Raw genomic sequence first — 27,872 nt, 5'->3', positions numbered from 1 at the left:
AACATTTAAAAGTAGTTTCAAAAAAATAAATAAATAAAAGTAGTTTCAGAGCAGTCTTCTTTAAATCTGTGTAATCGGCATCATCTGAGGAATTTTTTAAAAAAGTACTAACTCCTAAATCCTATCCAGAGCAACAGAATTGGGAACTCCAAGGGCAGATAGGAGTTCATACTCTGTAATTTAAAAAAAAAAAAAATTTTACTTATTTATTCATGAGAGACACAGAGAGAGAGAGAGGCAGAGACAGAGGCAGAGGGAGAAGAAGGCTCCATGCAGGGAGCCCGACATGGGACTCGATCCCAGGACCCCGGGGTCATGACTTGAGCCGAAGGCAGATGCTCAACCACTGAGCCTCCCAGGGGTCCCAGGAGTCCACATTTTAATAAAGAACCCCAGTTGATTCCAATCCAACTCTAGCAGCTGTGTTTGGGGAGCCCAGACCCGAGCCCCAAGAGTGCATGGGAAGCAGTACACTCACCATGAAGTAGAACTGCTCCGTCTCCTGCTGGTTTGCTCTCCTCTTGGCGATGCTGGGCTTACTCAGGTAGGTCTCCGAGACAGTGGATTTCACAGACTCTGTGGACCGGCTGTGCTGGAAGCATTCAGAGACATCGTAGTCCTCGATGGTGACCATATCCTGTATGGTCTGCAAGGTGGCTTCGGTCGTTTTCTTAACCTGGGGACAGGAACACATTTCTCATGTTACTACATAATTTCACGAATCCCACACTTGGTGAGAATCTACTCGGTCAGGCGGAGATGGAGACACAGGCCCTGCCCCAGGAGAGGAGAGAGGGACGGGCACACAACACTACGATCACCAATGTACAGAGGCTCTCTTCAAAATCATCCTCAAGAGGACATTACTGTGTATTTGAATCCTTACAAATCTCATGTATCACCGGGTGCTTTCTCAATTACATCTTTTAAAGTAATCTTTTAAAATCAAGAGTGAATAAAATAAAAAAAATAAAATCAAGAGTGAAACCACACACACAAAAACACACGCTACACACCATAAGTGCATCGCTTCTTGATCACACTGAACACTTATGTGACCACCACTCAGATCAACAAAAATAGCACATTACGAATATCCTCGTGTGTCTCCCAATGACCACACCCCTTCCTCCTGCCCAAAGGTAGCCCTTATCCTGATTTCTAACGTCATATATCAGTTCTAGCGTTTTTTTGTATGTCATACACATGGAATCCTAGAGAGTGTATGATTTTTGTCTTGCTTCTGTTGTTCGACTTTACGTAGTAAGATTTATTCATTTCTTGGGAGTATAGGATTTCATTGCTGAATGCTGAATATTCATTATAGGAACACATCGTAATTCATCCCCTTTTCTGTTGATAGATGACTTACTTCTAGTTTTGGGCCACTGAGACTATGACTGCTATGACTCCACGTCTAGCATACCGGATCAGAATTGCTTATATGGTTCACCCAACTGTTTTCCAAAATTATTGTTCTGATTTGTATTAGCACCAGCATGATAAGAAGAGATCCTGTTACTCTACATCAAGAGTTGGCATTATCAGTTTTTAAAAATGTAAACCATTGTGTTGGGTGTATAGTGGTATCTTATTGTGGTTTTATTTATTTATTTTTAAAAATATTTTATTTATTTATTCATGGGAGAGAGAGAGAGGCAGAGACACAGAGGGAGAAGCAGGCCCCATGCTGGCAGCCTGACACAGGACCCGATCCTGGGACCCCAGGACCACACCCTGGGCCAAAGGCAGGCACTAAACCGCTGAGCCACCCAGGGATACCCCCTTATTGTGGTTTTATTTTTTATTTATTTATTTTATTGTAGTTTTAATATGCATTTCTTTGATGCCTGAGATTGAGCTTATTATAATATGTTTAAGATAATTTGGATTTCCTCTCTTGCAAATGCTTTGTTCAAATCTCTTGCTCAATTTTCTACTGGGTTATAAGTATTCTTCTTATTTGTAGATACAGCTAGGAGTCTTATGTTAGTTTTATGTGTTGCAAATATCTTTTCCCACTCTGCTCCGGCTTGTTACTCTAGTATCTAGATGAACTGTCTCTAATTTTAATGTAATCAATTTGCCAATCCCTTCCTTTATTATTGGTACTTTTTGTGTCCTACTTAAGAAATATTTTCCTATCTCAGAGCCATAAAGATATCCTTCTATGTTATCTTCTAGAAGCTTCTTAATTTATCGTCTACATTTATCTTGCACAATTAGACCACATACTACCTTTGCTTATCAAAGTCTAGTGTAAATCGCTAGCTTTATCCTTTTCCCAAGGTACAGAATTTAGAGCATCTTAACTTCATTCACTTCTCCTTATATATATATGCTGTTTTTATAATGTATTATAATAGAATACATATGTAAGTATTAACATATATTTAAATACATCAGTTGTTATAGTCAATATTCATTCAGCTTTATCCATATATTACGTTATTTGACCTCCTTTTCTTATATTGTTAAGACTAACTCTCTGCCTTTAGAAATTCCTTTTAGCATGAGTCTGCTGGTGGTGAACTCTGCTTTTTATTGACTTGAAAATGTCTTTTATTTCACTTTCATTTATGAAAGTTATTTCTTCCTGGTTGGCAGTTTATTTTCTTTCAATACACTGAACACTATTTTCTTGCTTCTATGTTCCTGTTGAATGAGAAGTTTTCTATGAGTCTATTGCTACTTTGCTTCCTTCTCCAGCTGCTTTCTACATTTTTAAAAAATTTTACTTCTTTGAGAGAGAGAGACCACACAAGCAGGGAGAAGGGACTGTGGGCGAGGGAGAAGCGGACTCCCTGTTGAGCAGGAAGCCTGATGCAGGCTGATCCCGGGACCTCAGGATCATGACCTGAGTCGATGGCAGATGCTCAATCAGGTGCCCCTAAAGTTTTCTGCAGTTTTACATGATGTGTATATGTAAGGATTTTAAAAATATATTTTACCTGGATGTTTTTGGACTTTTTGAATTGTGTGATATTTTTAATAAACTCTGATAAATTCTTAGCTTTTATCTCTGCAAATATTGTCTCCTTTTCTATTGCTTTCCTTTCTGGGAATTTAATTACTATGCTACACATCACTGTGTTCTCCATATCTCCTACCCTTCTATTTGTCTTTTCTTTGTTTTTATTTTTAAGACTTCAATTTATTTATCTGAAAGATAGAGAGGGGCGCCAGAGCATCTCAGATGGTGAAGCATCTGCCTTCAGCTCAGGTCATGATCTGCGGGTCCTGGGATCAAGCCTCAAGTTGGGCTCCCTGCTCAGCTGGAAGTCTGCTTCTCCTTCTGCCTCTGCCCCTCCCCTGCTTGTGCTCTCTCTCGCTGTCTCTCTCTCAAATAAATAAATACATAGAATTTTTTTTTTAAAAGAGTGTACATGCATGAATGTGAGCATGAGTTGGAGGGGAAGAGCAGAGGGAGAGGGACAAACAGACTCCCCGCTGAGCGGGGAGCCTAACTTAGGCCTCGATCCCAAGACACTGAGATCATGATGTGAGTCGAAGTCAGACACCTCACTGACTGAGCCACCCAAGCACCCCCTTCTTTGCATTTTCTATCCTTTTGTTTTTCCACACTGCATTTTGATTATTTTCTTCTGATTTGTCCTCCACTTTGATAATTCACTCTTTAGCTGTGTCGAATTGGATATTAAAACCATCCACCAATTTATTAACTTGGGGCATTGTAGTTCTCACTTTTAGGATCCCTTTGTGGTACATTTTCAAACCTGTTACTTCATTGTTTATAAAATATAAGCTTGGCTTTTATCTCCTTGAACACAGTTAAGTAGTTCTTTTATAGTTCATTTCTGACAATCTCAATATTTGGAACTCCTGTGGGTATTTCTCCGTGATCTGATGTCTGTTTGCTGGATGTTTTGGTAGAGTTATTTGAAGTCTAGCGTGAGACTACTGTCCTCTAGAAAGAATGTCTCCTTATTTTTCCAAGCTAATCAGGGCACTAATTGTTCAGAATCACTGGATTTACTTTTGTTCAAAATATTTGATGCTCTTCCTTTTGGGAACATATGGTTCTGTGCCATGGACTTCAAGCTTGGCCAGACACCTTGTTCAGGACAGTGAAATATGAAATAATCAGCTGAGTGACTCAGTCCACTATTACAAGAAGTAGAAATAAAATCAATTACTCTTTTCTTTTAATTAACAAAATACTATTTAGGGAAGAAGTAATGGCAATCGATGTTAGTTCCCATGCTTAAGGAGATCACTAAAGTAAAACAAAAACACAAAGAAATTCAACAGACTTAGTCATTATTGCTGGGGATATCTGCACAATGCATATGGGAAAAAGCATGTAAAAGGTTATTTTAAAATAAACAATACTCTAAGTGGTTACTTTAAGGTAGTCATGATTACATAATTTATAGACTGAATGAAAAGACTCATCACCCCAGAGGTGACATCAGCAAGACAGCAAAATAGGAGGCTCCCCTTCATATTCCTGTCCCATTGCAACAATAATCTGGTGGCCATCCAGGGGCAAAAGTGTATTTGTGGGAGCTCTGGGATCCAGGTAAGAACTGATAAAACCTTGGTAAAGCCCAGGACTGAGGAGGACCAATTTGAGAAAGTAGGTCTGGGCCCAGGTGGGAGGCTTGCCAAGGGTGGTCCTGGCTACTGTCCCAGAAACAGTCTGTCCCCCCGGGGACTGTTCCTGTCCTTGTTTGGCTTTGGTCCTATCACCAGAACTACCTGCCAACGGCCCCAGAAGGAGGGACGTGTACTTGAGCCTCCTAGCTGTGGACTGTGTAGCAGCCTGTGATGTAGTTCCAGACCCTCTCAGCCCTAGTTATGGAGCAGCCCTACCAGCCCAGTGGCTTGCTAGAAGGCATATTTCTCAGTGCTCCTGGAGCCAGGCCTGCTGACCTCAGTTTATCACCTGACTCTAGGTGGGAGACACATCTGTCTGTGCTCCTGCAGGCAGGCCTGCATGCCTTGGTTCTGGCTATGCATCCCAAAGTGGACCTGGGTCTTGGTGCCAGCTGCTCTGGCTGGGGTACAGAGCCAGTCCTACCAGTTAGGAACCCCTTCAGGACACTGGTGGGTGTCACACCTATTCAGGCACCTCGTAATGGACACACTACCTGTGGACCAACTGCGAGCCCTGAGGTGGACCATCCTCCCAGCACCAGACTTTCTGCCGTAGGTCTTGGAGGCGGTACCATTTGCCCAGGGACCAGAGAGGATACACACCCAGCAGGTCCCCTGGTAACAACCATGGACAGAGCAGGAGCCGTGTGGTTCCTGTCATTGTCAACGACACTGTTTTTTTTCCTCCTTTACTCCACTTTCTTCTCTGAAGCAAGAGCATCATGGTTAAATCTGGAATTGTCAGGAAGAATAAAGGATGTGACAGGAAACACCAGACACGGTGGCTGGGACTACATATCACCCCATGGGATGTTCTCGACGAAGAATAACACCAGCTTCTGACACACAAGTCATGTTAATAAGCCACAAGGAGGGAATATAATGAGGCAAATACGAAGCAACTAATAGGAGGCCTGTAATGACGTCCCATTAGCAGCAGGAAAACACAGTTAGCTTCGGTAGGAGAGGCTGAACGGGTGACAAGGAATTATGGAAAACCCAAAGAATGTACCGCCCTGGAGGGGTGCGCAGGTGGCCTGGCCTCTGAGATGAATCAAAGTGAATGACACAGAGGAGGTGACTTTCACGGGCTCCCAGAGACGGGCTCTTCTGCCTTTTAACTCACAGGACGTTACAATCGTTGGAGAAAAAATCGTTGTTGTGTCTTCTCTAAACACCTGCAGTAGATTCCCAGAGCTGCTGGAACAAAGTACCACACGCTGGGGGCTCGTGTGCCACCAGTTATTGTCCTACAGGTCTGGCTGCTGCAGGTCTGGGAGCAAGGTGTGGGCAGGGTCGGTCCCCTCCTAGGGCCACTAGGGAAGACCTGTTCCAGGCCTGCCTCCTTAGCTTGCAGATGATCAGCTTCCGGGGCTCTTCACGCGGCCTTCTCTGCTTCTGTGTGCAAATTTTCTCTTTTTAACAAGGACACTGATGACACTGGATTAAGGCCCACCCTGATGGCCTCGCTTTAATTACCTGTGTGAAGACTCTTGTCTTCAGATAAAGTCATATGCTGAAGTACTGGGGGTTAGTACTTCAACACAGAAGTTTTGGAGGAACACAATCCAACCTCTAACACGCATGCTATTTTATGACACTGTGCCTTGCACATGACACAGGCCTCATCATCCTTTAAGACTCATCAATCCAGGGAGGCCCGGGTGGCTCAGTGGTTGAACGTCTGCCTTTGGCTCAGGGCGTGATTCCGGAGTCCCGGGATCGAGTCCCATGTCAGGTTCCTTGCATGGAGCCTGTTTCTCCCTCTGCCTATGTCTCTGCCTCTCTCTCTGTGTCTCTCATGAATAAATAAAATCTTAAAAAAAAAAAAAAAAAAGACTCATCAATCCATCTGTGAAGATGACCCCCAGCTCCGCCTTCCCTCCACCACCTATCTACTTACTTCCTGCCACGACTGACCTTGGATGCGTTTCAATGACAGCACTGTATCCATTTCAGATGTGTTAAAAATTACCAGAAAGAAAGCAGACACACATGCATGCATGCACACACACACACGGAGACTGGATTAATTCCATAGTTAACCAGCCAAGGGGACAGAAATTTACTGCCGGCAGAGAAGGCAGGAACAGAGGCAGAGCATCTTGCCATGGCCCGTCGTTCCTGGTGCAGATGCCAGTGACCTTGGCTGTGCTGGAGAATGAGGAGAATGAAGCCAGATCCGTTTCTCACAGCACCTACCACACTGTTGGGAGGGCTCTGCTGTCCACGTACGGGGGAGCAACTTGAGGTTGGAGACCGCTTATTATGCTTTGTAGCTCTAGTTAATTAGCACAGTGCCTGGGCCACAGTGGCTTATCCAAAAGGTTCAACGAATGAATGGTAGAGGTTAAAGTCCTCCTCCTTTCAAATCCACAGATGTCAAGGAAACATTCGGCACACAGCAACAGCGGGAGCCTTCACAGCTGCCATTCCATCCAGGGTGCCCTATCCCGTGGCTCACTTTTAAATCCTTTCTAGAAACTCTCTTCGCTCTGCTTGGTATTCTTCTGGATCATGCTTCTTCTTTTGGGGACTTAAAGCTTATTTGAAACTACACACACACACATGCACACACACCACATACATGGCTTCTAAAAATACATGTTTTTTTTTTTTTTTTAAAGTGCATTTTCGTGGGAGACATTTGATCCTTGTTTTCAAGGATCATGGCCAAGATAGTGCTATCATTTGACGAATAAATGGCAGCTATCTTTTACTTAGGCTTCTACTGTTAACCTCATCAATAGAAGCTTGGAGGCAATAAGAAATACCTAAATAAGAAAGAAAACAACTTAGATAAGCAAAAATAAAGTTAAAGCTACAGAGAAGATTAAAAATAGTAATTATGATTAGGTAATTACCAAGCTCCACATCTTATACCAAGTCTTAGAAGAATCTGACAATGGCCCCAAAGGGTTTGATCATGGATTTTCATGACTTGGCACTGTGCTGCAGTCAGTGGTTTTATGGGACGTTTTGGGGGGATATGGGACTGTTCTACCCTAGGTGATTTTCCTCAATCACCCAGGCCATGAAAATTGTTTCAAATGTTTACATAAAATCTTGTTCATTATGGTTGAAAATACCCTGGGTAAGGAATCTATTTTTGGAATAGTCTTTGAGTTACTCCCTAGTAAACTGTTGGTGAAAGATTTTAAGTAAAGTGAGGAAAATTTATATGGGGCTGTCAGTTCATTAAACAGTGTTGCAAATTAACTGAGGAATCACAGGCTTCTCTCTTTTCCATTCCCTTTGGGGGGATAAATCTATAACTTAAGAGAAACTCACTTTATAAATGACACGTAAGTCATGGCTCACAAGTGACTCGCTTATGGAAACTCTATTTTCTGGCCCAAACATTGGGACAGATGGTCTGAAAATGGGGGCAAACTCCTTAAAATGAAGGCTGTACTAAAAATATGAAAAGCATAATGACTCTACTCATACAATTCCTTCTCCTTTTCATGAGCCGTGTCTAGATGAAAGGGCGGAAAGAGGAACTCTAAGAAAAGGAAACTGCAGACTATGGGGAATCAATCCAGAGGTAGCTTGGAAAGAAAAAAGCAAAAGGAATGACTCCCAAGCTAAAATCTGTAGCTTTAGCCTGTAACAAAGGTTAAAAGTGAACTTGAAAAAATAAAGGTTAAAAGTGAACTTGAAGAATGTGTGCAAAACCGTGTGACATTACATTGAAAGACGTCTAGAGACTATTTACAGTGAGAAAGGTATAAATGATTATTTAGATGTAGGTTGCTTTGTAAGTGTGATCTTTAAAAGTACTAATTTTTTTGTTTTGTTTTTTAAGGTACTAATGTTTTGAATAAAAGTTACACTTCTAAGAAAAAAGAAAACAAAGAAATAGCAATAGAGCTGTGTGGGCAGCAGGCTCTGCTCTATTCTACGTGTACAACCAGAGAGGGCACTAATAAATATTTGTTGGCTGGACAACAGGGGGTTGGAATCATTACATTGAGGTACCAGTGATGCAAGCGCGCAGCGTAATGAAATGGAAAGCTCATTTTAAAAGGCCTAATAGGCAAAGGTAAAGTTGTGAGGAGACAACAATCCATTATTAATCTGTATCCACCCCGAATTCAATGACGCCCTTCTCAAAGCTCCACTCCGCTTTTGCTATGTGTGAGTATTCTGAGGCCACTTCACAAACGCTTACTGCTCTCTTTGTTCTAAGGCCAGGCCTGCAAACTCAAATATCTTTGAGGGCCAAGGAAGTAATGAAAATGAGGCAAGTGGGCTGAGCGGGGAGCATGGCAAACAGGAAGCACATGCTCTGAGTCTAAGGGGAACATCTCAGCTCAAGCCAGTTATCTTCCTGCAGAAACACAGGCCTAGTATGGATCAGACTTTGTAGCTGTTTAGAAACTGGGCACAGGTATTTTTATTCAAGGCTTCTAATTGTTAAATGCCAGCAACTAATTTTTAAAAATCAAGTGCTGTAGAGCAAACAGAATTTGTCCACAGCCTGTAAGCTGTACCACTTTCTTAGCATGGAAATTCCCTTCTAAAAAGGCTTCCTACAGGTTTAAACAGCGTCCATTATTTGTAGTTGTTTAAGAACTGGTGAAAAGGTTCATGTTCTATTTAGCTGCACTGTCTGTGTTTTTGTAAACGTGGATGAAATTCTCTTCCAACTTTTATCTTTTCACTGGGCAGTCATAATTATTATTAGTTAACTGAACTCGTTCCAGTGAATTTTGGAACCTGTGTGTATCTGTTTGTGCAGAGGCAGGGAATTATACTTGTTTCTTGACTTGTGTATTCTGGCTTGAGAGCAATGTGTCAATTTTTGGACCTCTGTCAGTGGAGGATCGGGAGGCAATTTCTCTATTTATCATAGAGAAAACGGTATAAACGACTCCAAATCAGCAATGATTGCTATTTTGTTCCCAAGTTACGGCTCTTATTTTCTACATTATATAAATGACTTGTTACAGCCTGGCTCTCGTGCAACCCAGATGCTAACTGTGACATTCATCTCTGTACTCCCCACACCTGACAAAATATGTGGAACGTAGAAGTTGATGAACAAATATTTATTGTACTGAAATGAACTGACTCATAGTGTCAAAACCCCTTAAACGGGCTCTCAAAGTCTTTTGTCATCTGACTTTAGCTCCACCTTTGGCTTATCCTCAAGGAGAACCTGGATGATGACCAAATTGCTCTGGGAAACCAAGGTTCTTCCAGGGCATTTTGAAATGCACTGAAACATCTTTTCCTCCTTCTATATCAGTGGAAATCTACCGAGTGTCAAAAATCCAATTTAAATCTTCCTTTCATTGGGAATCCCATTCTGGGATAGTGAGTATGTTCCATTTCCAACAGATGATAAACCACTAGTCAGGCTCATTGGAAATATCAGGACAGTCTAACTCATTTGTTTCTTTTTTTTTTTTTTTTTCATTTGTTTCTATGATAAATGCTCTTAACCCTCAGAAAGCATTACTTACCATTATTAGTTTATAAGGACCCCGTGCTTCTCTACATCATGCCCAAATAAGCATACTCAGAGGCCCGCAGGGGCCAGACAGGCAACAGAAATGGTATAGTCCAATGTAAAAATATTGGGAGCTGAAGGACTATGGCAAAGTGGAATTCAGATACCCCAGCTCTTCCCTTCATGAGGCAATGCAGGGTCACAGTCGTCAGACTCACTCGTTTTTAATAGGCCAAAAGTGTGGGAGCCAAACAAAACAGGTCTGTGGGCTGCCAGTTTTGACCTTGTGTATAACACATTATTTTCCTAGAGTTTAGAGCCTGTTTCCAAGTAAAACAGCAGGAGGATACACATGCACAAAAAATTGGAAGGCACTAGACGTACAAACTGTAGATCTATTAGGATCCAGTAAACTGCATTAGGCAAGTGTTTTGTGATGCCTTGCCAAAACCCTAAGCTCTAAAACACCTCAAGAAGAGCAATGGCTTTCCTTTGGAAAGGCTCATTTGCGGGACTTGACACAGCAACTGAAGCCTGAATCACACGGTTGCATCTTAAATACGCACGTGTGAATAAGGGGTGGTTTGGTTCTGCTAGAAAGAATGGAAGTCAGAAAGCTGCAGTGGATTTTGACCAAACTCTACTGGTCTAGAAACACACCACTGTTTCTTAGTAGTAGAACCAAATACGTGGGCACGTAGTTTATAACATCTCAGTGGGATTAAAATAAAGGAGGGTATCAAAGTGCATTTTGGTAATTTGTCTCATCAAGGTGAATTACTGTTATTTTCTTTTTCTGTCCCACATTCCTTCTTCTCAGGAATTCTTTCTAGAAATACATATTTATGTGGGAGCTGTCAGTCAAAGGGCCCTATGCATAAGCACAACATCTAAGCTAATCAGTGCAAGAATCCCATTTCTTGCACATAACGGCTGGTCCGGAAATATGCCTGGTTTAAGTCAGGCCAATAAAGGATTCTAGTTCAGGGATAAGGACACTGAGATGGGGTGAGATGGCAAGCTATAGGGACCACGTAGTTTGGGATATCCCGATAGGAGGGAAAACAACCACCAACACACCTGAAGATACAGCTTCAAAGTGATGGAGAGCCTTCTCATAGTATCATCGGAATACAGACCCCAACATGCCGAGGCTATGCAAACACTGACCAGTAAGTAAACCTCCTAACCTAACTTTGATTTGGGTTCCTGTAAATGCTAACCGAGAGCCTTAGAAATATCTGTGGTTCATATTTTATTTAAGGAGAACATGGATCCAATTAAATTAATTTCAGAAACAGGCCACTAAACTGCGTGACCGCTTTCTGGCCCAACATATATTTTATAGTTCACCTTTTATGTTCTATCCACCTAAAGCTGCTAATATCAGCAAATAAACAATTTCCTATTCTCATTCAAGTACTATTTTAACATATTATTTCTGTACTAACTGTATCAGTAATGCCATGCTTAGTACCAGAACTCTAAAGGATACAAAAAAGCAAAGAAAAGTACTAATTTCAAAAGTCAGGATTAAATGAGCATGTCGGTCAAGTTTTACTTCCACACTGCTGTACATTCTTGGACGCATACGTTGTCCTTGATCATTTAGGGGAAATGGTTTCAGTATGAATTACAAATTTAGAAATTAAAACGTGTGTCTACATGTGTATGCAGTGAATCCCTGGTAGAGGACTCCTCTCTGGCCTACTACAGAATCTTTGCATTTATCTCTTACCAGCAGTATTTTAGGAACCATGATTGAGCTGAAAATGCATGATGGAGAAATTGCATTTGGAATGTTAAACACGCCTAGGTCATGCGAAAATGTCTTCCAGCGCACATGAGATTTCTTGTGGGGCAGAAAGCAAGCTCACCTCCTCGTTCTCGATTTTGAGTGTGGCCAGCCGGGACTGCAGCTGCTGGTACCTGAGCATAAGCTCCGCCTGGACTGGCTGCTGAGCGCTGACCTGACACACCTGGTGGGGAAACAGAAATCGCAGTCACGCCACGGCCCTCCAGCCACCTCCAGGGGCATGGCTCTCCCACTTAACTGCTGCGTGAGTCACGCTGATTGCCCTCCACATCCCAATTCCATATTTATTTTTAATAGCCGCCTCAAAACTTCAGGTTTAAATCCGGACTTGCTCCCTAAGTGGCAAGACGAGAGGGTGCAGCTGCGTGGCCTGGATACGACGACGGGGAAGGCAGCAGCTGCAGGCAGCTTGGCTCTAAGGACAGGGCAGTGGCTGCATAGGGAGCTCGGATGCTGACCTCTCACTCGTGGAATTCTGGATGACCACGGGGCAGGGGACAGAGTGCAAAGGATGACCCCAGGGAAGTACGCAGACAGAAGCAGGGTGGGCAGCAGAGCCCACTGGCCACAGTGGGACGAGCGACCCTAGTAGGTCACTAACCATCTGCTTCCCTATCTGTAGAGCAGGGACACTAAGAGTTCCTACGCCATGGGGTCATTGTGGGGATGAAATAAGTTAATGTACATAAAGCACTTAGCACACTGCCTGGCACAGAGTAAAGACTCTGAAAATGTGACTATTAGCGTCTTTTAACCATTGCTTGCTTCACTAATATCAGCCAGGTCACATCCTTCACCATGAATGTGAAGAGGCCACGCCTTGTAATCTGCAGCAGAAACTCATTTTGGCTATTATGATCTCACTCATTGGTTAGGGTCAAAATTAGAGCCTTTGAATTATATTCTATTTAGGTCCACTGAAATTGCACCAAAAAAAAACAAAGTTTCTTTTCATTTTCCTTCTCAAGAGATGCTCTTGGCAGATGGGCGTTTCAACTCTTATGGAGTCTCCAAAACATCAGAGATGATTGCCCTCCCGCAGAACTGGTTGTAAAAAAAGGGCAAGCGACTCATTTTTTTTTTTTTTAAATAATAGTTCCAAGAAAAGAAAAAAAGAAAAACTACAAACCCAGCTGAAGTCACTTATCTGTGATATTTTATCATTCTATGTTTGACATATCCATAACTGAAAAATTATAACAGTAATCATTTGGTTTTGGAAACATGACTCTGGGTGGGATAAGCCACTCGCCTGTCAAATTCATGTGCCATTGGCATAAAAACTGCTTACCATTTCTAATTGAGTAATTTACTCTATCAGATGAAGCAAACATAAAATTGGGTTAGAAATGCACAGGCACACACGTATTTTATAAATCTTAACACTAGGTGTCTCAGGAAAAAAATACATTAAAGGAATCTGTCATCGCTATTATATCTATTTTTAAAAACATGCTGTCACCACAATAAGCTAAACTTGAGTTTTTAATCTATGAGTGTTGTTTTGCACAGCTGGAACACCAAGTGCTATACTACAGCGTGCTCATTAATTGGTTATTCTTGTTTTCCCAGCCAGAGACAATAAAATATACCACTGCAACTCATACACAGTTCAGATGGACTTTTTTCCTTGGGTAAAACAGGATACAAAGCTAAATTTGTATAAAGAATCTAAGATACATCATTTCTAATGCTCATTTTACCAGTTTGAAAACAACTTGAGTCTTAAAAAAATGTGTTGTATTTCCCAACCTCCCCGCCCCATTCTCCTGTCATTTACAATTATTTTTCTTTATGGGGATCTTTAAAGGAAGATTACAAGAAGCCTTCAGATAGATTCTATTGGGCCAGCAGAGGGTCTCACTTTGAATTTAAATCTGAATGTCTAGAGGTGAAGTAAGAACTATCCTGAGACAGTGTAGTGCTTACAACCGAGTTTGTGCAAAGGTTTGGCCTCTGCAGGCATTTGAATACTGGACCCTTGGCTTTAAGAGGCGGTTATGGCTTGGGGGCAGTGGATGGGGCAGGGGAAGGTGGTAGTGGCTGATCCTAGGTTGTAACTAGCAAAGATCTCATACAAAGGCAGGAGAGAAAACACAACTGGGAATTCTGACAACTTTTAGTTCTGGAGAGTAACTAATGTAAGTGAAAAGACAACTCATTAGTTTTAAAACAATGAATTACTGACCTCATCACCCATGTGAGACTGAAACTCAAACTTCATTGGTGGACAGAATGCAGCAGGGTACATCTCCATAAATCTCTGTTTATCACTCCTGGGCTCCAAGTTATCAACTGCATTCTCAATAATGTCTAAGCCTTCATGTCTGGAAGTTTCAAGATTATACTCTGCAGAGAGATATGTTCTCAGGGCTCTGTTCAGACTTGCATGGTAGCCAAGATCACAGCACTTAAAAAAAAAGAGTACCATACATAAAAATTAATTCAAAATGGATCAAAGACCTACATGTGACAGCTACAACTATAAAATTCTTAGAAGAAGAAAACACAGGAGTAAACCTTCATGACCTTGCATTAGCCACTGGTTTCCTGGGTATGGCATCAAAAGCACAAGCAACAAAAGAAAAAATAAACTGGATTTCGTCAAATTTGAAGACTTTTGTGCTTTTAGGGTACGATTAAGTAAAGTAAAAAAGATAACCCACAGAACGGGAATTTTTTTTTACAAATCACATATCTTATTTTAAAAAATTGTATCTAGAATACATAAAGAAATCTTACAACTCAATAATGAAAAGACAAATAGGCCAACTAAGAAATGAGCAATGGAACAGGACATTCCTCAAAAAACATATCAAATGGTCAGTAAGTACAGAAAAAGATGCTCAACATCATTAGTCATCAGGGAAATGCAAATTAAAACAGTGAGATACCACTTCACACCCATTAGTATGGTTATAATAAAAAAGATAACAGGCATTAGGGAGGACGTAGAGAAATTGGAATCTTTCATATACTGTTGATGGGAATATAAAATATTATAGTCTCTCTGGAAAAATCTGGTAGTTCAAAAAAGAGTAAAACACAGAGTTAACATATGACTTGGCAGTTCCATTCCTAATAATATACACAAGAAAAGTAAAAAATGTTCACCAAAAAACCTTGTACATGAATGTTTATACCAGCACTATTAATAACAGCTGAAAAGTGGAAACAATCTAAATGTCCAACTAATAAATAAACAAGATGAAATATTATCCAATCCTAACAAAGAAGGAAGTACTGATACATGTGCTACAACATGTAGGATCAACCTTGAAACATTATGTTAAGTGAAAGAAACCAGCCATAAGAAACCACACCTTGTAGGATTCCATTTATATGAAATGTCTAGAATAGGCAAATCTATAGAGATAGAAGGTAGATTAGTGGCTGCCAAGGGATGGAGCAACTAGGGAGTGGTGCCGAAGGGGTGCAGGATTTCTTTCTGGAATAATGAAAATAATATGTAATGGACTGTAGTGATGGCTACATAACTTTGACTATACTAAAAGACAACTGTAGATTTTTAATGAATGAACAATTGGTATATGAGTAATATCTCAAGAAAGATGTTAAAAAACAAATACCAAATACCCAAAGGAAATAATGAAAAAATAGCATTTAAATTTGTTCATGCTTACTGGTACTATGATTTTTTAAAATCCTTGTAGGATGCAAACATACTAACTGTAGTATTTTGGATTTGTATAATTTACTGATGACTCAATAATTATCCGTACTCTTTCAGAGGTGAGAAGAACTGGTTTGAATCTGCCAAAAAAAGTTCAGGAATGTCTTCTTTCTTATCCCTAGAATAAAATTCATAAATAAGAAATGACTGCCAAAGTTCTTTCACTGGAGATAGAATTTTGGGATTCTTAAATCTTCATTACCTTTAATTTGTATGTGCATCTATTTTTTTTCATGTTGCATTTTAAGAGAATATAATTGAAAAATATAACTATGGATATTGGTCAGTTATAAATTACTGAAAGAATTTTAAATTTGTACTTGGAAGCAATATAGATCTCTTAAAGAAGAAGTGGTTTGTAAAGGTACAAAACCAGGTCATCCCCATATTGTTCTACTGCAATTCAATCAATTCAATTTGATTCAATTCAACCCACTAATTGACCATCTATTAGGTGCCTCGAAATTTGCTAGGCTCCAGGAATATGAAGACTGGAATGTAGTAAACCATAATTTCCATTCTCAAGGAATTTAAATATAAGTTGTTTATTATTGTGCTACTAAGAGAGTAGTAGAGAGGCACAAAGGAAGTAACCTCTGTACAAAGGATGCATCCATCAGGATATGAACCATCAGATCGACCTTTATGAAGGCACAGATTCAATCACTGACCTAGCCTTAGAAATGTCAACATATTTAATTCTATTCTCACCCTCCAATTTCAGAATTATTAAATTTGGGATTTTTCTATAGAGATAATCTAAAATCTTGCTACTCAAAGTGTGGTCTGATAGTCGTAGACTATCAGCATTACCTAGAGCTTGCTAGAAATGCAGCATCTTGGGCCCCAGCCCTGACCTGATGAATTAGAATATGAAGTTTAAAAAAAAAAAAATCCATGGGTGATTTATATGCACATTAAAGCTTGAGAAGCACCACATTAAACCATAGATTACAAAAAGGTCCTATAACCCCCTGTCCACTGGGAGTGCTATTTCTCCAAGTGGGCAAGAGAATCAACCTCAGTAAATGTTATTTGATTTTAAAAAAGCAGGAAGAAGCAGCCATATCACAATTACAAATACAAGCAAAATACAATTGTGAAATATGGCAGGCTCATCTTTGGTACATGTTCAGTGGAATCAGCTGCACTCAAATATAGAGAATAATTTTCAGTTAATTAAAAAATTCTAGTCTCAGATGAGCGAAGTCCTCTTTTATTTATTATTTATTATTTTTTTTTTTGCAAAGTCCTCTTTTATTTCTTTTGCTGCTCAAAATCCATAACTGTCCTGTGTAGCCATTTTACACATCAGAGGGACCGAAAAATTATCCTTTCAGTAATACCTCATTTCGTGCAAACATGAATTGGTAAAGGAAATGGCCTAATTTCTTTGAAATGTTCTGAAAGAAGACAGATTCAGCTTGATTATAATGAAGCAGATCACATAAGCTGCTTTATTTTATGAGTACTGATCCCAATGGGAGTTAATAGAAAATTGATACTGAGGAAAGAAACAATCTAGAGAAAAGCCCCCCTCCCCCCCAGTCTCTTTTCAGCTTACAAAGGAAGAAAGAGAAGAACAACAAAGGAAAAGAGGAAGGGGGAAAAAAAAAAGACATTCAGCCCCAACTACCTAATTGAAGTAGAGTTCTGAAAATACATACTAAGTTTTTTTTTTTTTTTTTTTTTTTTTTATTATTATTCCCAGACTGAAACAGTTTGCTCCTCAAATTTCAAAGAGTTGCTTCTTTGGGGAGTAAATGTCAAAATTACAAAAGTACTGTGCACGCTTTCACACCCAGGGCACCCAGGTGGATTTGGTGGGCATGGAGCTAGTGAGATAGCCCTGCTTTCACTGGTGGTTTCCTAATAGGCTGGGGAGAAATATGCATGTGGCTTTGTACCCAATCCAGAGGCCGCCCCAGGTGTCTTCTGGTCTTCGAATGCTATACCTCACTCGGAGGTCTCTGTGATGAGCCTGATGGACAATTTCCTTCTCTGATCCCTACAGAGCTTATCAGTCTGTAGAGTCACTTAATTAGCATGATTCTCTTACTTCTGATATGCAACGTTTTCTACGCTCTAGGTTTTTCAAGCATCCTGGACTTTAAAAGAAACAAGAATAAAATTTTTATTCAAGCTCTCCTGAGACAGCAAGGCCATTCACACAATCATCTTTTTTTTCTAAACTGGATGCTAAAATGACACTGAGTATGTTAAAATTCACGGTACTTGGTTAAAAGGCCTAAAGTAATTCTATGGAGTTTATGAATTATTAATGACAATATGAAAAACCAGCTTCTGCACAAAGAGTTGAGTTATAACCCAAGTGCTTTTAATGATGAAAATACATTAAAAAATCAGTAAGATATCTTATGAAAAAAAACAAAACAGTGCTATTCTGATGACTAAAAAACTGCATGGATCTATAAAATTACGGATTAAAACTGGGGAAGGAAAAAGTGTTGGAAGTAAACTGCATGGATCTATAAAATTACGGATTAAAACTGGGGAAGGAAAAAGTGTTGGAAGTAGAAGAGTATTTTTTTTATTTTGCTTTGTTTTTAAATATTCTAATAGCTGCCAAGATATATATCCCACTAGGTAATATTAGTCTAAATCACCACAGTAAGCTAACTTCTTTAGGCAAAAGGGTTACAAATAGTATCAGAAATAAAGATGAAATTCAGGTTTTGAGGACTGTAACAAGTACTTCATCTTGTTTCAAAGGCTGAAAGGTTGGCTGAAATATCCTTGGTGGTTATACGATCACGTATAATTGGATCACGGCTATGCAGGGAGAGAATTTTTTGTTTATTTGTTTGCAAAATGACATAAGAAGCCCTACTAGGTACAAGTCTGGAATTGTAATGGAATTCCAATGGAAGCAAGTCCCACATACATGTTTACAGAACTGTTTTAGCCAATGTCATTTGCAGGGCAGCCCTGGAAGTGGCAGGAGGGCAGCCCCAAGCTCCTATGTGACTGCAGAATTAAGCAGTTGTCATGAGAATGCAGAGGGAAGGAACTCTTCTGCATAAGTATTCCAATCTAATGTCATCATTCCTGCCTCCATCTGAGAGGTTTCATGATCTATTGTCCTGGCTTCCACCACTGGCTTTTAATTAATAAGCTTTTGGCTCTGACCATTCCAGAGTCACGGATATCACGTAAAGACTTGGTCTACCCCTTACTTTAAGTCTTTCTACAATAGTGCAACCCAAGCAAACCATTGCAAAGCCCCTTTCACATAACTATGGGTAGGCTTTCCAAGCACCAGAAGTAGGTAAGTTCTAAGTTTTACATTAGATGTCAATGAAGAACGCTGACTTCTTCTGAATAAATTATCTTTGTCCCTTACTATTTTCCTCTCTAGCTATTCAGTACTTCACCTCAGAAACCACAAACTTGTTTTGTGCTAGATGGGCATCTCATGGGACTGAACTGGATGCTTAAAATTCTACAGGCAACGTTTACACACCTGCTCTCATGTCTGAGTTCCTGATGGTCCGTAAAGAGCTGACAATTTAATTCTCACTGCTGCTTTAATAACGGCAGCCAAACATTTAGCAAAACTTGTTTTGAGTTTCTTTTGTGTAACAAAAAGGTCAAAATGGTACATCAGAATGGATACAAAATAGGCAACAGGAGGAGAACGGAGGTTGCATATGCCTGAGCCAAAGAGTAGGACCAATAATCATTTGGGGCCTAACCCAGCTCCCACTCCCATGGGCAATCATTTCTCTCAGAGGAGCTGCCACCAGATGCATTTTTCCCCAGGCCAAATCTCTGTAACTACCCTGAATCCAATCACAAAGTTGGAAGGCGAACAAAGCAAGCCCAAACAAACACGTCTGGCTGGTAATACTATGGCGAAGATAGAAAAATAGGCAGTGCTGAGGTTGGGGGGTGGGGGGGAGGCGAAGGGTCTTGCTCTTTTACATAGGGCAGCTGAGTGCAACATGAATGAAAAGAATGAGTCTGTCTTGGAAAACTCTGGAAGAGGGTTCTAGACAAAAAGAAAGGGCCCAGGCAAGAGAAAGCTTACTGGGTCTGGGGAACAAAAAGGCCGATGTACCCAAAGCATGGTAACTAAGGAGGAAGTTGAAGATGTCGATGCTGAGTGGCAGGTGGCAGGTGGGCACAAAGGTCTTGGTGAAGAGTTTAGATTTTATCCTAAAGACAATGGGAGGTCACTAGAGAGCTTTAAATAGGGATCGACAGGTCTAGTTTATCTTTTTTAATACACTGGCTTCTTGGGAAGAGAATGGATTACCGAGTAGAAGGTCCTAGTGGAAGTTGAGTGACATCTTAGAAAGCTAAGTGTAGGCAGGAGATGAAGAGCTTGTGTAGGAGCCAGTGCAAGCAGCAAGGAACAGCCAGGCTTGGGATATTTAGGAGGTGCAGGTGACAGATCCACTGATGCATTTCTATGTGGGAAATTAGAGAATTGGATTTTTGGTTTGCACAATGGGGTGGAAAGGTGTGCCACTTACTGAGGTGTAAAAAATGGCTAAGGAAAAGCTACATGTGTGGAGAATGAGGATGATGATACGGGCAAATGGGTATAAAGAGTTGAGTGTATGACATGTTCAAGATGCCCATTAGACACCCGGTTGGAGATGTCCAGGGCGGAGTTGCATACAAATCTGAAGTCCTGGAAAATGACCAAGGCTGGTGATAAAAATCTAGGAACCATCATATGGTATTTAAGGCAAGGGACCTGGAGGTAGAAAGCCAAGGATCATGCCTTAGGTAACTTTCAATATTCAGAGGTCCAGCCAAGATGGAACAACGAGCGCTGGAGACTTAGGGCAGCCTATGCTGCAGGTAGAAAACAGATATGTGCAGTTTCTTTTAACAAAAGATGCCCATGGCATCTCCACTGGAAGGAACATTTATTTGTTTATTTATTTATTATTTTTTAAAAAAGATTCTATTTTATTAGAGAGCAGAGCAGTGGGGAGGGGCAGAGGGAGAGGGAGAAGTAGACTCCCTGCTGAGCAAAGAGCTGGACACGGGGCTCTATCTCAGGACACTGAGATCATGACCTGAGGCAAAGGCAGACACTTAACCAAATGAGCCAGCCAGGCGCTCCTGGAAGGAACTTTTAAAACCATGTACTTCAGTCACCCAACTCATTTCGGCTTTTAAATACCCCTTCAATCACAAAGGGATAAAAACACACATAAATCAGTTTACATGATAACTACACTATCCTAACCCATTTACCATGATCTCTCTATCATTTTCCTAATAAGAGTTCAGGCCTAATGGGGGCTGCAGTATTACAATTTGGCAGGTTTTCATGGATAAATCTAAATACCATTATGTATGGGGATAAGTCAAGCTAATTAAGAAAAATCTGAACTCTGAATAAGTTGTTTTTTAATTAAACACATGTCTCTAGAGACAAAAGGATAAGGCTAAAAGCTTTAGGACAGCTGATTACTTAGACATGATAAAGTCAACACAGCATGCAGTATATGATGCAATCTAATTTCAATTTCATTCTGTATAAATGGCTAATAAAATACATGACAGATATCTTTACCAAGAAAATTAGCTGCAGTAAGGGATTATTTTGTTGCAGCATTCCACAACAGTTACAAAGATTTATCCTTCAAACTCCAAAGTGTCCTGCAAACTCTTACAGGGAGTAACAGGAAACCGTGAAACTCTACTAAAAGAATTACAAATGCTTTATTATCACCAGATAGATGCTCTGGGACAAAGCACCCATGGAATTCTGCTGTGGAGGACTTTGTTTCTCTGAATGCCTTTTGAGGGTGGGTAGGTGTGGAACTGGACTGAGAGAGGCTACATTATCAGTTGTTTGAAGAATTCCAGATATACAGAATGCTGAATTTGATTGCAGATCTAGGATTATGAGAAATAAGACCTGTACTTGTCCTCTTAGCAAATCATAATCACTTGAAAATCTCAGCATTCAACTACAAATACTTGTTGCCCACATGATATTTCTTCTGGGTTGTAACATTTGTAATGCATCCTGACTCTAAAGAGAATTAGTTACAGTCTTTATTTTATTTACTTTAAAGATTTTATTTACTTATGAGAAAGAGAGAGAGAGAGAGAAAGGGGGGGGGGGAGGCGCAGAGACACAGGCAGAGGGAGAAGCAGGCTCCATGCAGGGAGCCTGACATGGGACTCGATCCTGGGTCTCCAGGATCACGCCCTGAGCTGAAGGCGGCGCTAGACCACTGAGGTGGGCTGCCCTAGTTACAGTCTTTAAAAGATGCCCCTATTGAAGGAGATACTAATGATTATAAATGCAAAACCTATTATTTATAAAACTATAATCAGTTTTCCTTTATAATTATACCTTTATTTTCCCAAACCAATGAAATTTCCTTTGGCCAATATCTGTAATCTATTTCTTATGATTTGTATTTATTCTTTTTTTTTTTTTTTAAAGATTTATTTATTTGAGAGAGTGAGAGAGCAAGTGTGTGTGTGTGTGTAGGGGGGAGGGACAGAGGGAGAGGGGGAGAGAGAATCTCAAGCAGACTCTCCTGTGAGTGTGGAGCTGACTTGGGGCTGGATCCCACAACCTAGAGACCACGACTAAGCTGACCAAGCTGAAATCAAGAGTCTCGACACAACTGATGGAGTCACCCAGGCGCCCTAAATTTCTATTTATTCTTCAAGTGACAAAATAAACATCTGTTTTTGGTGTGAAATTAACTTTTCCTTCCACCTCCCACCTGATTTCGAACTATGAGGTTGTTACTCTACAAACTAATTTATCTAGGACTTTCTTTTACATTATTAATTTGTACTGTGAAAAAGCATTTTGCTGACTGAAGTAAATTATAGCTCAGACTTGATTCAAAATTAGTTTATTTCCAATTTAATAGGATCTAAATTCAACAAGTTTCAGCACGTCCTTAGTTTATTGCTAGGGGCAAAAACTTAACTCTATGATGGAGTCATCAGGGTCACATCACCCCAAGCCAGTGATCAATTTTAGCATCCCTAGTGGTGAGTTAAATAGGTGTTGTTACATGTCTACATAAGACACAGCAACATCACCTATGGTGTAATCTGTTGCAAAGTACTTAATTTGAAGTCATCAAGCCTTTATATAAGTTTCACTTTGTAGGAATTATAGGGAGCAGATAAACAGGCTAACTGACACCATAAAGAATAGAGACAAATCCAAAAGCTGAGATGTTCTGAGGAACAACTGTCCATGTCTCCTCAACAAGGGGCTTTGTTAGATTTAAAAAAAAAAGAAAAGAAAGAAGACTAATGGAACACATCACCTAGATGCAATGTGTGATCCTAAATTTGGTCTAGTCTAGACATACCAGCGGTGAATGTTTCTTTGGGGTCATAAACAGGAATATGATGTGGCTATTAGAAGAGTTAAAATTTTTCTGAAATAGAAAGATGGGGATCAATGATTGAAAAAAGTAAGTTAAGAATCTGTATATAATATGATCTCATACTCTGCTGGCATATATATACACAAATATATTTATATATCTACCTAGACACAAAAAATGTCTACATGATGTTAAGAATGTTATTGTTTATTTTTGCTTATAATTCTTTTTTTTTTAATTTTCTACCACCTACGTGAACTCATTCTCTAATAATAAAAGACCAGTTTTAAAATACAGATGCTAGGGGCACTTGAATGGTTCAATCAGTTAAGCATCTGCCCTTGGCTCAGGTCATGATCATTTTCTATGGAAAATTTGTATGACTGTTTTATTTATACCAATAGACTCATTCATCATGGTCCATCACAGGAAATGTAGGAGATAGATTATTGATCCAAGCAGAAACGAAGGCAAACTGGACGTGTATATAAAGAAGGTCTCAATTTGAATTCTTATTTATGTTGCTTTGACTCAGTCAAGATACATTTAGTATCCTCCATGTCATTTCACAAATAAGATGTTAAGCATAAAAAATGTTGTCTTGGGATGCCTTCGTGGCTTAGCGGTTAAGTGCCTGCCTCCCGTCCAGGGCATGATCCTGGGGTCTCAGGATCGAATCCCACATCAGGCTCCCTGCATGGAGCCTGCTTCTCTCTCTGCCTGTGTCTCTGCTTCTCTCTCTGTCTCTCATGAATAAATAAACAAAATAAAAAAAAAACAACAACATTGTCTTGACTTTTTCTCATTAGAGATACAACTCTTCCAATAATTATTAGCTCACTATTTTTTTTATTAGCTCACTATTAAAGCGATTCTGCTAAATAAGCTCACAAAGTATAAAGGATTCTAGATACCTTTGCATGATAATCAGTGTTTCTTTTTCACCAGGTAGGGTCAAGCTTAATGGTTTTAAGGATCACCACTATATATGCAAATTGCATTGCTACAAAATAAGCAGCCATTTTAGAAGGTACACATCCACCCTCTGACTCCCTTAACAATTAAGTCAATGAAAGCATAATTTTCATGAAGAAAGGATTCAATCTCTATTGGATAGGACAACAAACTTCCTTCTTTTAAAATTAATAATGAAGTTGTATTCCTTGAGAATTACTCAACATTTTAAATTTAAGGCTGATCTTTTATTTATTTATTTATTTATTTATTTGTTTGTTTGTTTGTTTGTTTTAAGGCTGATCTTTTAAAAGTCCATCCTTTCTTAAAATTCAAAGTTACTTGATGTATTTAACCATGATGTATCTACATCAGACTTAGATTTGGAGGTTAAAAAGTCTGAGTATGAAGCTTACCAACTTCCCTAGCTGTGTGACCTTTGACAAGCTATTTAGCCTAAATAAGCCTCAGTTCTTTAATCTATAAAGCATAGAAAATAGTATTTACCTCACATGGTTTGTGATTATTTGATGAGGTTATGCTTAGAAACCTGCCCGTCACATAGTAAGAGCTCAATAAATACCCACGACAATGATGATGACTCTCTTGAAAGGTTAATCCCGTCCTATAAGTGCCAATAGTATTGAGAATGTTACTGTCCTCTCCACACAGATGACCAACAGGTACCTCAGTCTCCCTGAGTGTAACAGAACTTACCGCTCCCTGCCCTTTGACGCATGTCTCCCTACAGTCCCCATCTCAGTTAAAGGCACCAGTGCTAACCCAGTTACTCAGGACCTGAATTGAGGCGTCTCTTTATCCTTCTTTTCACTTTACAATCATGTTAAATTCCTTCAATATATTTTGAATCCAACCAAACACTTCTCACAGGTCTATTGCAACCACCCCAGTCCAAGCCAGCACTGTCTCTAGCCTGGAAAATTGCAAAAGACTGCAGATACAGCTCACTGTTTTCATTCTCATCCCCTCCTTCAGTCTGTTTCCACCCAGATGCCAGTAGGCGTCTTGAAAGGGTAAACACGTGATGTCACTTCCCTGAGTAAAACCCTCCAGAGGCTTTCCACCACACTTAGAACACAATCTAACCCCTTTCCCTGTCCAAAAAGATCCTAAGTAATTGGGCTTCTGCCCACATTCTCTTCCAGAACCTTCCTCTTCACTTACTCTGCTCTGGCCACACTGGCCTCCTCTTTGCTACTTCCTGAGCATCGTGAGCTCGCCAAACATGCCACCGCCTCTGTACCTTGAGTCTTGCCAGTCCTTCTGTATGAGGGATTCCTTCCCCACTACGCCATGTGGTGCCCAGCTCACTTCTCTGCTCAAATATCAGACTTTTCCTGAATACCATCAAAAGAGCACTCCGATAGTGGTTTTATTTTTATTTATAGAATTCTCACTATGTGTGTGTATACGTAAATATGTTTATGAGCTGATGTCTCAATTAGTACAAAAACTCTCTAAGACAGGAACTTTGTTTTGTGCATTGCTGGATCTCCATGGTCAAGAATAGTGCTTAGTACCTTGCAGGTGTTACAAAAAAATACTTCTCACTACATGGAAACTTCCTTGTGTTAAATTGGCTTGGTAGTCTAGCCAAGTACTCCAAAAATAAGCCCCCAACCAAAAAATAAACATGTAGAGTAGTTACAAAGAATTAGTTCCATGTTCTATAAACTTCGCAGAATCTCTATAAATCTAAGTTTGAAGACAGGGGTCATAAAATTGTTCTTTTTTATTCAGAAAATCTAGCAGTCTAGCAGAAAAAATTCCCTTCCATTTCATCAGAGTGCTAAAAGAAAATTAATTATTTCATTAAAATACTTATAAAAAAGGAAGAGAAAAAAGTTTTCCCTGGTTTTATTTTTAAGAGTTCTGTGTAAAGAAATTATGATAGTATGGAATAAAACTGTTTTTAGACTCCAAGAAAAGGCACATCAGAGTGTTAATAAACTAAAAAATCATGTCCTTACTTAACAGTTCTTTTGCAAAAGTCCCAAACTGTGTCTCTAAAACAGTTAAATCCATGAGACTTTAATTCAGCATAAAATAAAGTTGCTTTAATGTACTGCATACCTAAATTATGATACTATGAGCCGCAGGCAAAAAAAAATTTATTGTATCTGTAAACTGTTAAATTTAATCAATACAGGGCAGCACATGAATACATTTCCAGCAGCTAATTCTCTGAACCTCTATCACTTCATCTGTGCTTTCCTTACAAGACATTGCTTTTTTTTTTTTTTTTTTTTTTTAATTTGCAGCGATGGATGTTTTTGGACTGGGATTTCTGTCTGCGTCACCTATGTAGTCTCCTACAATTGGAGGTTTTCTAAATGAAAGAACAATGAAAGGGTTAAAGCTGGGAAGTCATTGCAGTAATCACTGCGTGGATATACTTGAAGAGATCTTTTTTTTTTTTTTTTTAAAGATTTTTGTATATTTGAGAGCAAGTGAGCATGCGCACAAGCAGGGGGGTAGGGTGGGAGCGGGATGGGGATGTGGGGTGAGGCAAAGGGAGAGGGAGAGGCAGGCTGAGCAGGAAGCCTGATGCAGGGCTTGATCCCAGGGCCCTGAGATCATGACCTGAGCTGAAGGCAGATGCTTAACTGACTGAGCCACCCAGGTGCCCCTATACTTGGAAAGTTCAAAATGAGCCAAATTACTGCTTTTGATAGCATATCCTCAGAGAGAAAAGTACAGCATTAGATGAATTTATGAATGTGGTTTAAGTCCACTCTACTTTGCTTATATTATTTACCACAACTAGAAGCAAAGCTATCATGTGTGTAGTCATCTGCTTAACATCTGTCTTTTCCACTTTACATTCCTGAAGGTAAGATCTGTATATACTTGGGGGTGGGGGGATAGGTGAAATAGATGATGGGGATTAAGGAGGGCACTCATGATGAGCACAGGGTGATGTACAGAACTGCTGGATCACGATATTGTTCTCGTGAAACTCATATAACACTGCTATGTTAACTAATTGGAATTAAAATAAAAACTTAAAAAAAAATTGCATATGCTTCTCACAGCCTCAGCACCTCACAATAGTTTTTGAATCAGTTAGGCCTGTGCCGTAGCATAATTTAAAAATGACTGGTTGCCCTTCCTAGCTAGTTTACCAGGCCTTCGTAGCTTTGCAGAACCTAATAATTTGCTTTTCACTGGTTTTAGGATGCACACTTTTTCACGTGCATCTTACAATCAATATTGTCTTAGAATCATGTATAGTTTAATTGGCAGTATTTTTTCCTTCTAAGTATTACATAAAAAAACATTGGTTTGAGAAATGATGGTGTTTTAGAATCAATGAAATATAGTTATTGCTATTTATATCTTACTATGGAAAAATTTATGGGTGCCTGGATGGCTCAGTTGGAAAAGTGAGTGACTCTTGATCTCTGGGTCTTTAGTTCAAGCCCTGAGCTGGGTGTAGAGATCACTAAAAACAAAAGTAAGTATAGTTAAATAAAACATAAAAACTATATGGAAAATATAAAAATTTCAAGTACTTACGTCAATTAAATCTGAAAGATCATGAATATAATACTTGAAAACTGAGGCATTGGTTGCTTCGAGGGTTAGGAGATATTCATTCCGTGCCTTAATCGATTTTAGCTTATTTTCTGAATACTTTGCTTGTCTCTGGAAATGAAGATGACCCAGGTATTGGGAAAGACAACAAAGCCATTTAGTCAGAGAAATATATGAGACTTTCTACTCATCCAGACAATGTATTCTACATATGCCCATGACCTTGCAAGCCCTCTGAGAAAAGTACATTTTGAATCTAATTTAAATAACTCAAAGTGCTCAACAATGTATGTGGGCTTCAGGCCCAACTGCAAGGAAACCTCTTTGTTAATATTTAAGTTTTTCACGTGGTATATTGATAGTCCTTGGCATTCGGCACTCAAAGATGTCCAGCTGTTAGTACATGGTTTTTATGTT

General features: G+C 39.7%; 1 protein-coding gene across 2 annotated transcripts in view; it reads right to left on the bottom strand.

Moving 5' to 3' along the window:
* The window catches only part of SRGAP1 (SLIT-ROBO Rho GTPase activating protein 1), a 270,658-nt gene that overhangs the window by 56,171 nt on the left and 186,615 nt on the right, over window positions 1-27,872 (bottom strand). For both annotated transcript variants that reach the window (XM_038549883.1, XM_038549884.1), the window contains exons 6-9: window positions 27,438-27,566; window positions 14,083-14,304; window positions 11,956-12,057; window positions 479-676 (exon numbers count right to left, since the gene is read on the bottom strand). In XM_038549883.1, the coding sequence (XP_038405811.1) occupies window positions 479-676; window positions 11,956-12,057; window positions 14,083-14,304; window positions 27,438-27,566 (651 nt within the window). The remainder of the gene's footprint in view (window positions 1-478; window positions 677-11,955; window positions 12,058-14,082; window positions 14,305-27,437; window positions 27,567-27,872) is intronic.

The sequence above is a fragment of the Canis lupus genome, chromosome 10 (genome assembly GCF_011100685.1).
Source record: "Canis lupus familiaris isolate Mischka breed German Shepherd chromosome 10, alternate assembly UU_Cfam_GSD_1.0, whole genome shotgun sequence".
Classification (NCBI taxonomy): domain Eukaryota; kingdom Metazoa; phylum Chordata; class Mammalia; order Carnivora; family Canidae; genus Canis; species Canis lupus.
The sequence above is the reverse complement of the archived record's forward strand: the minus strand, read 5'-3'. Positions and strand labels throughout refer to the sequence as shown.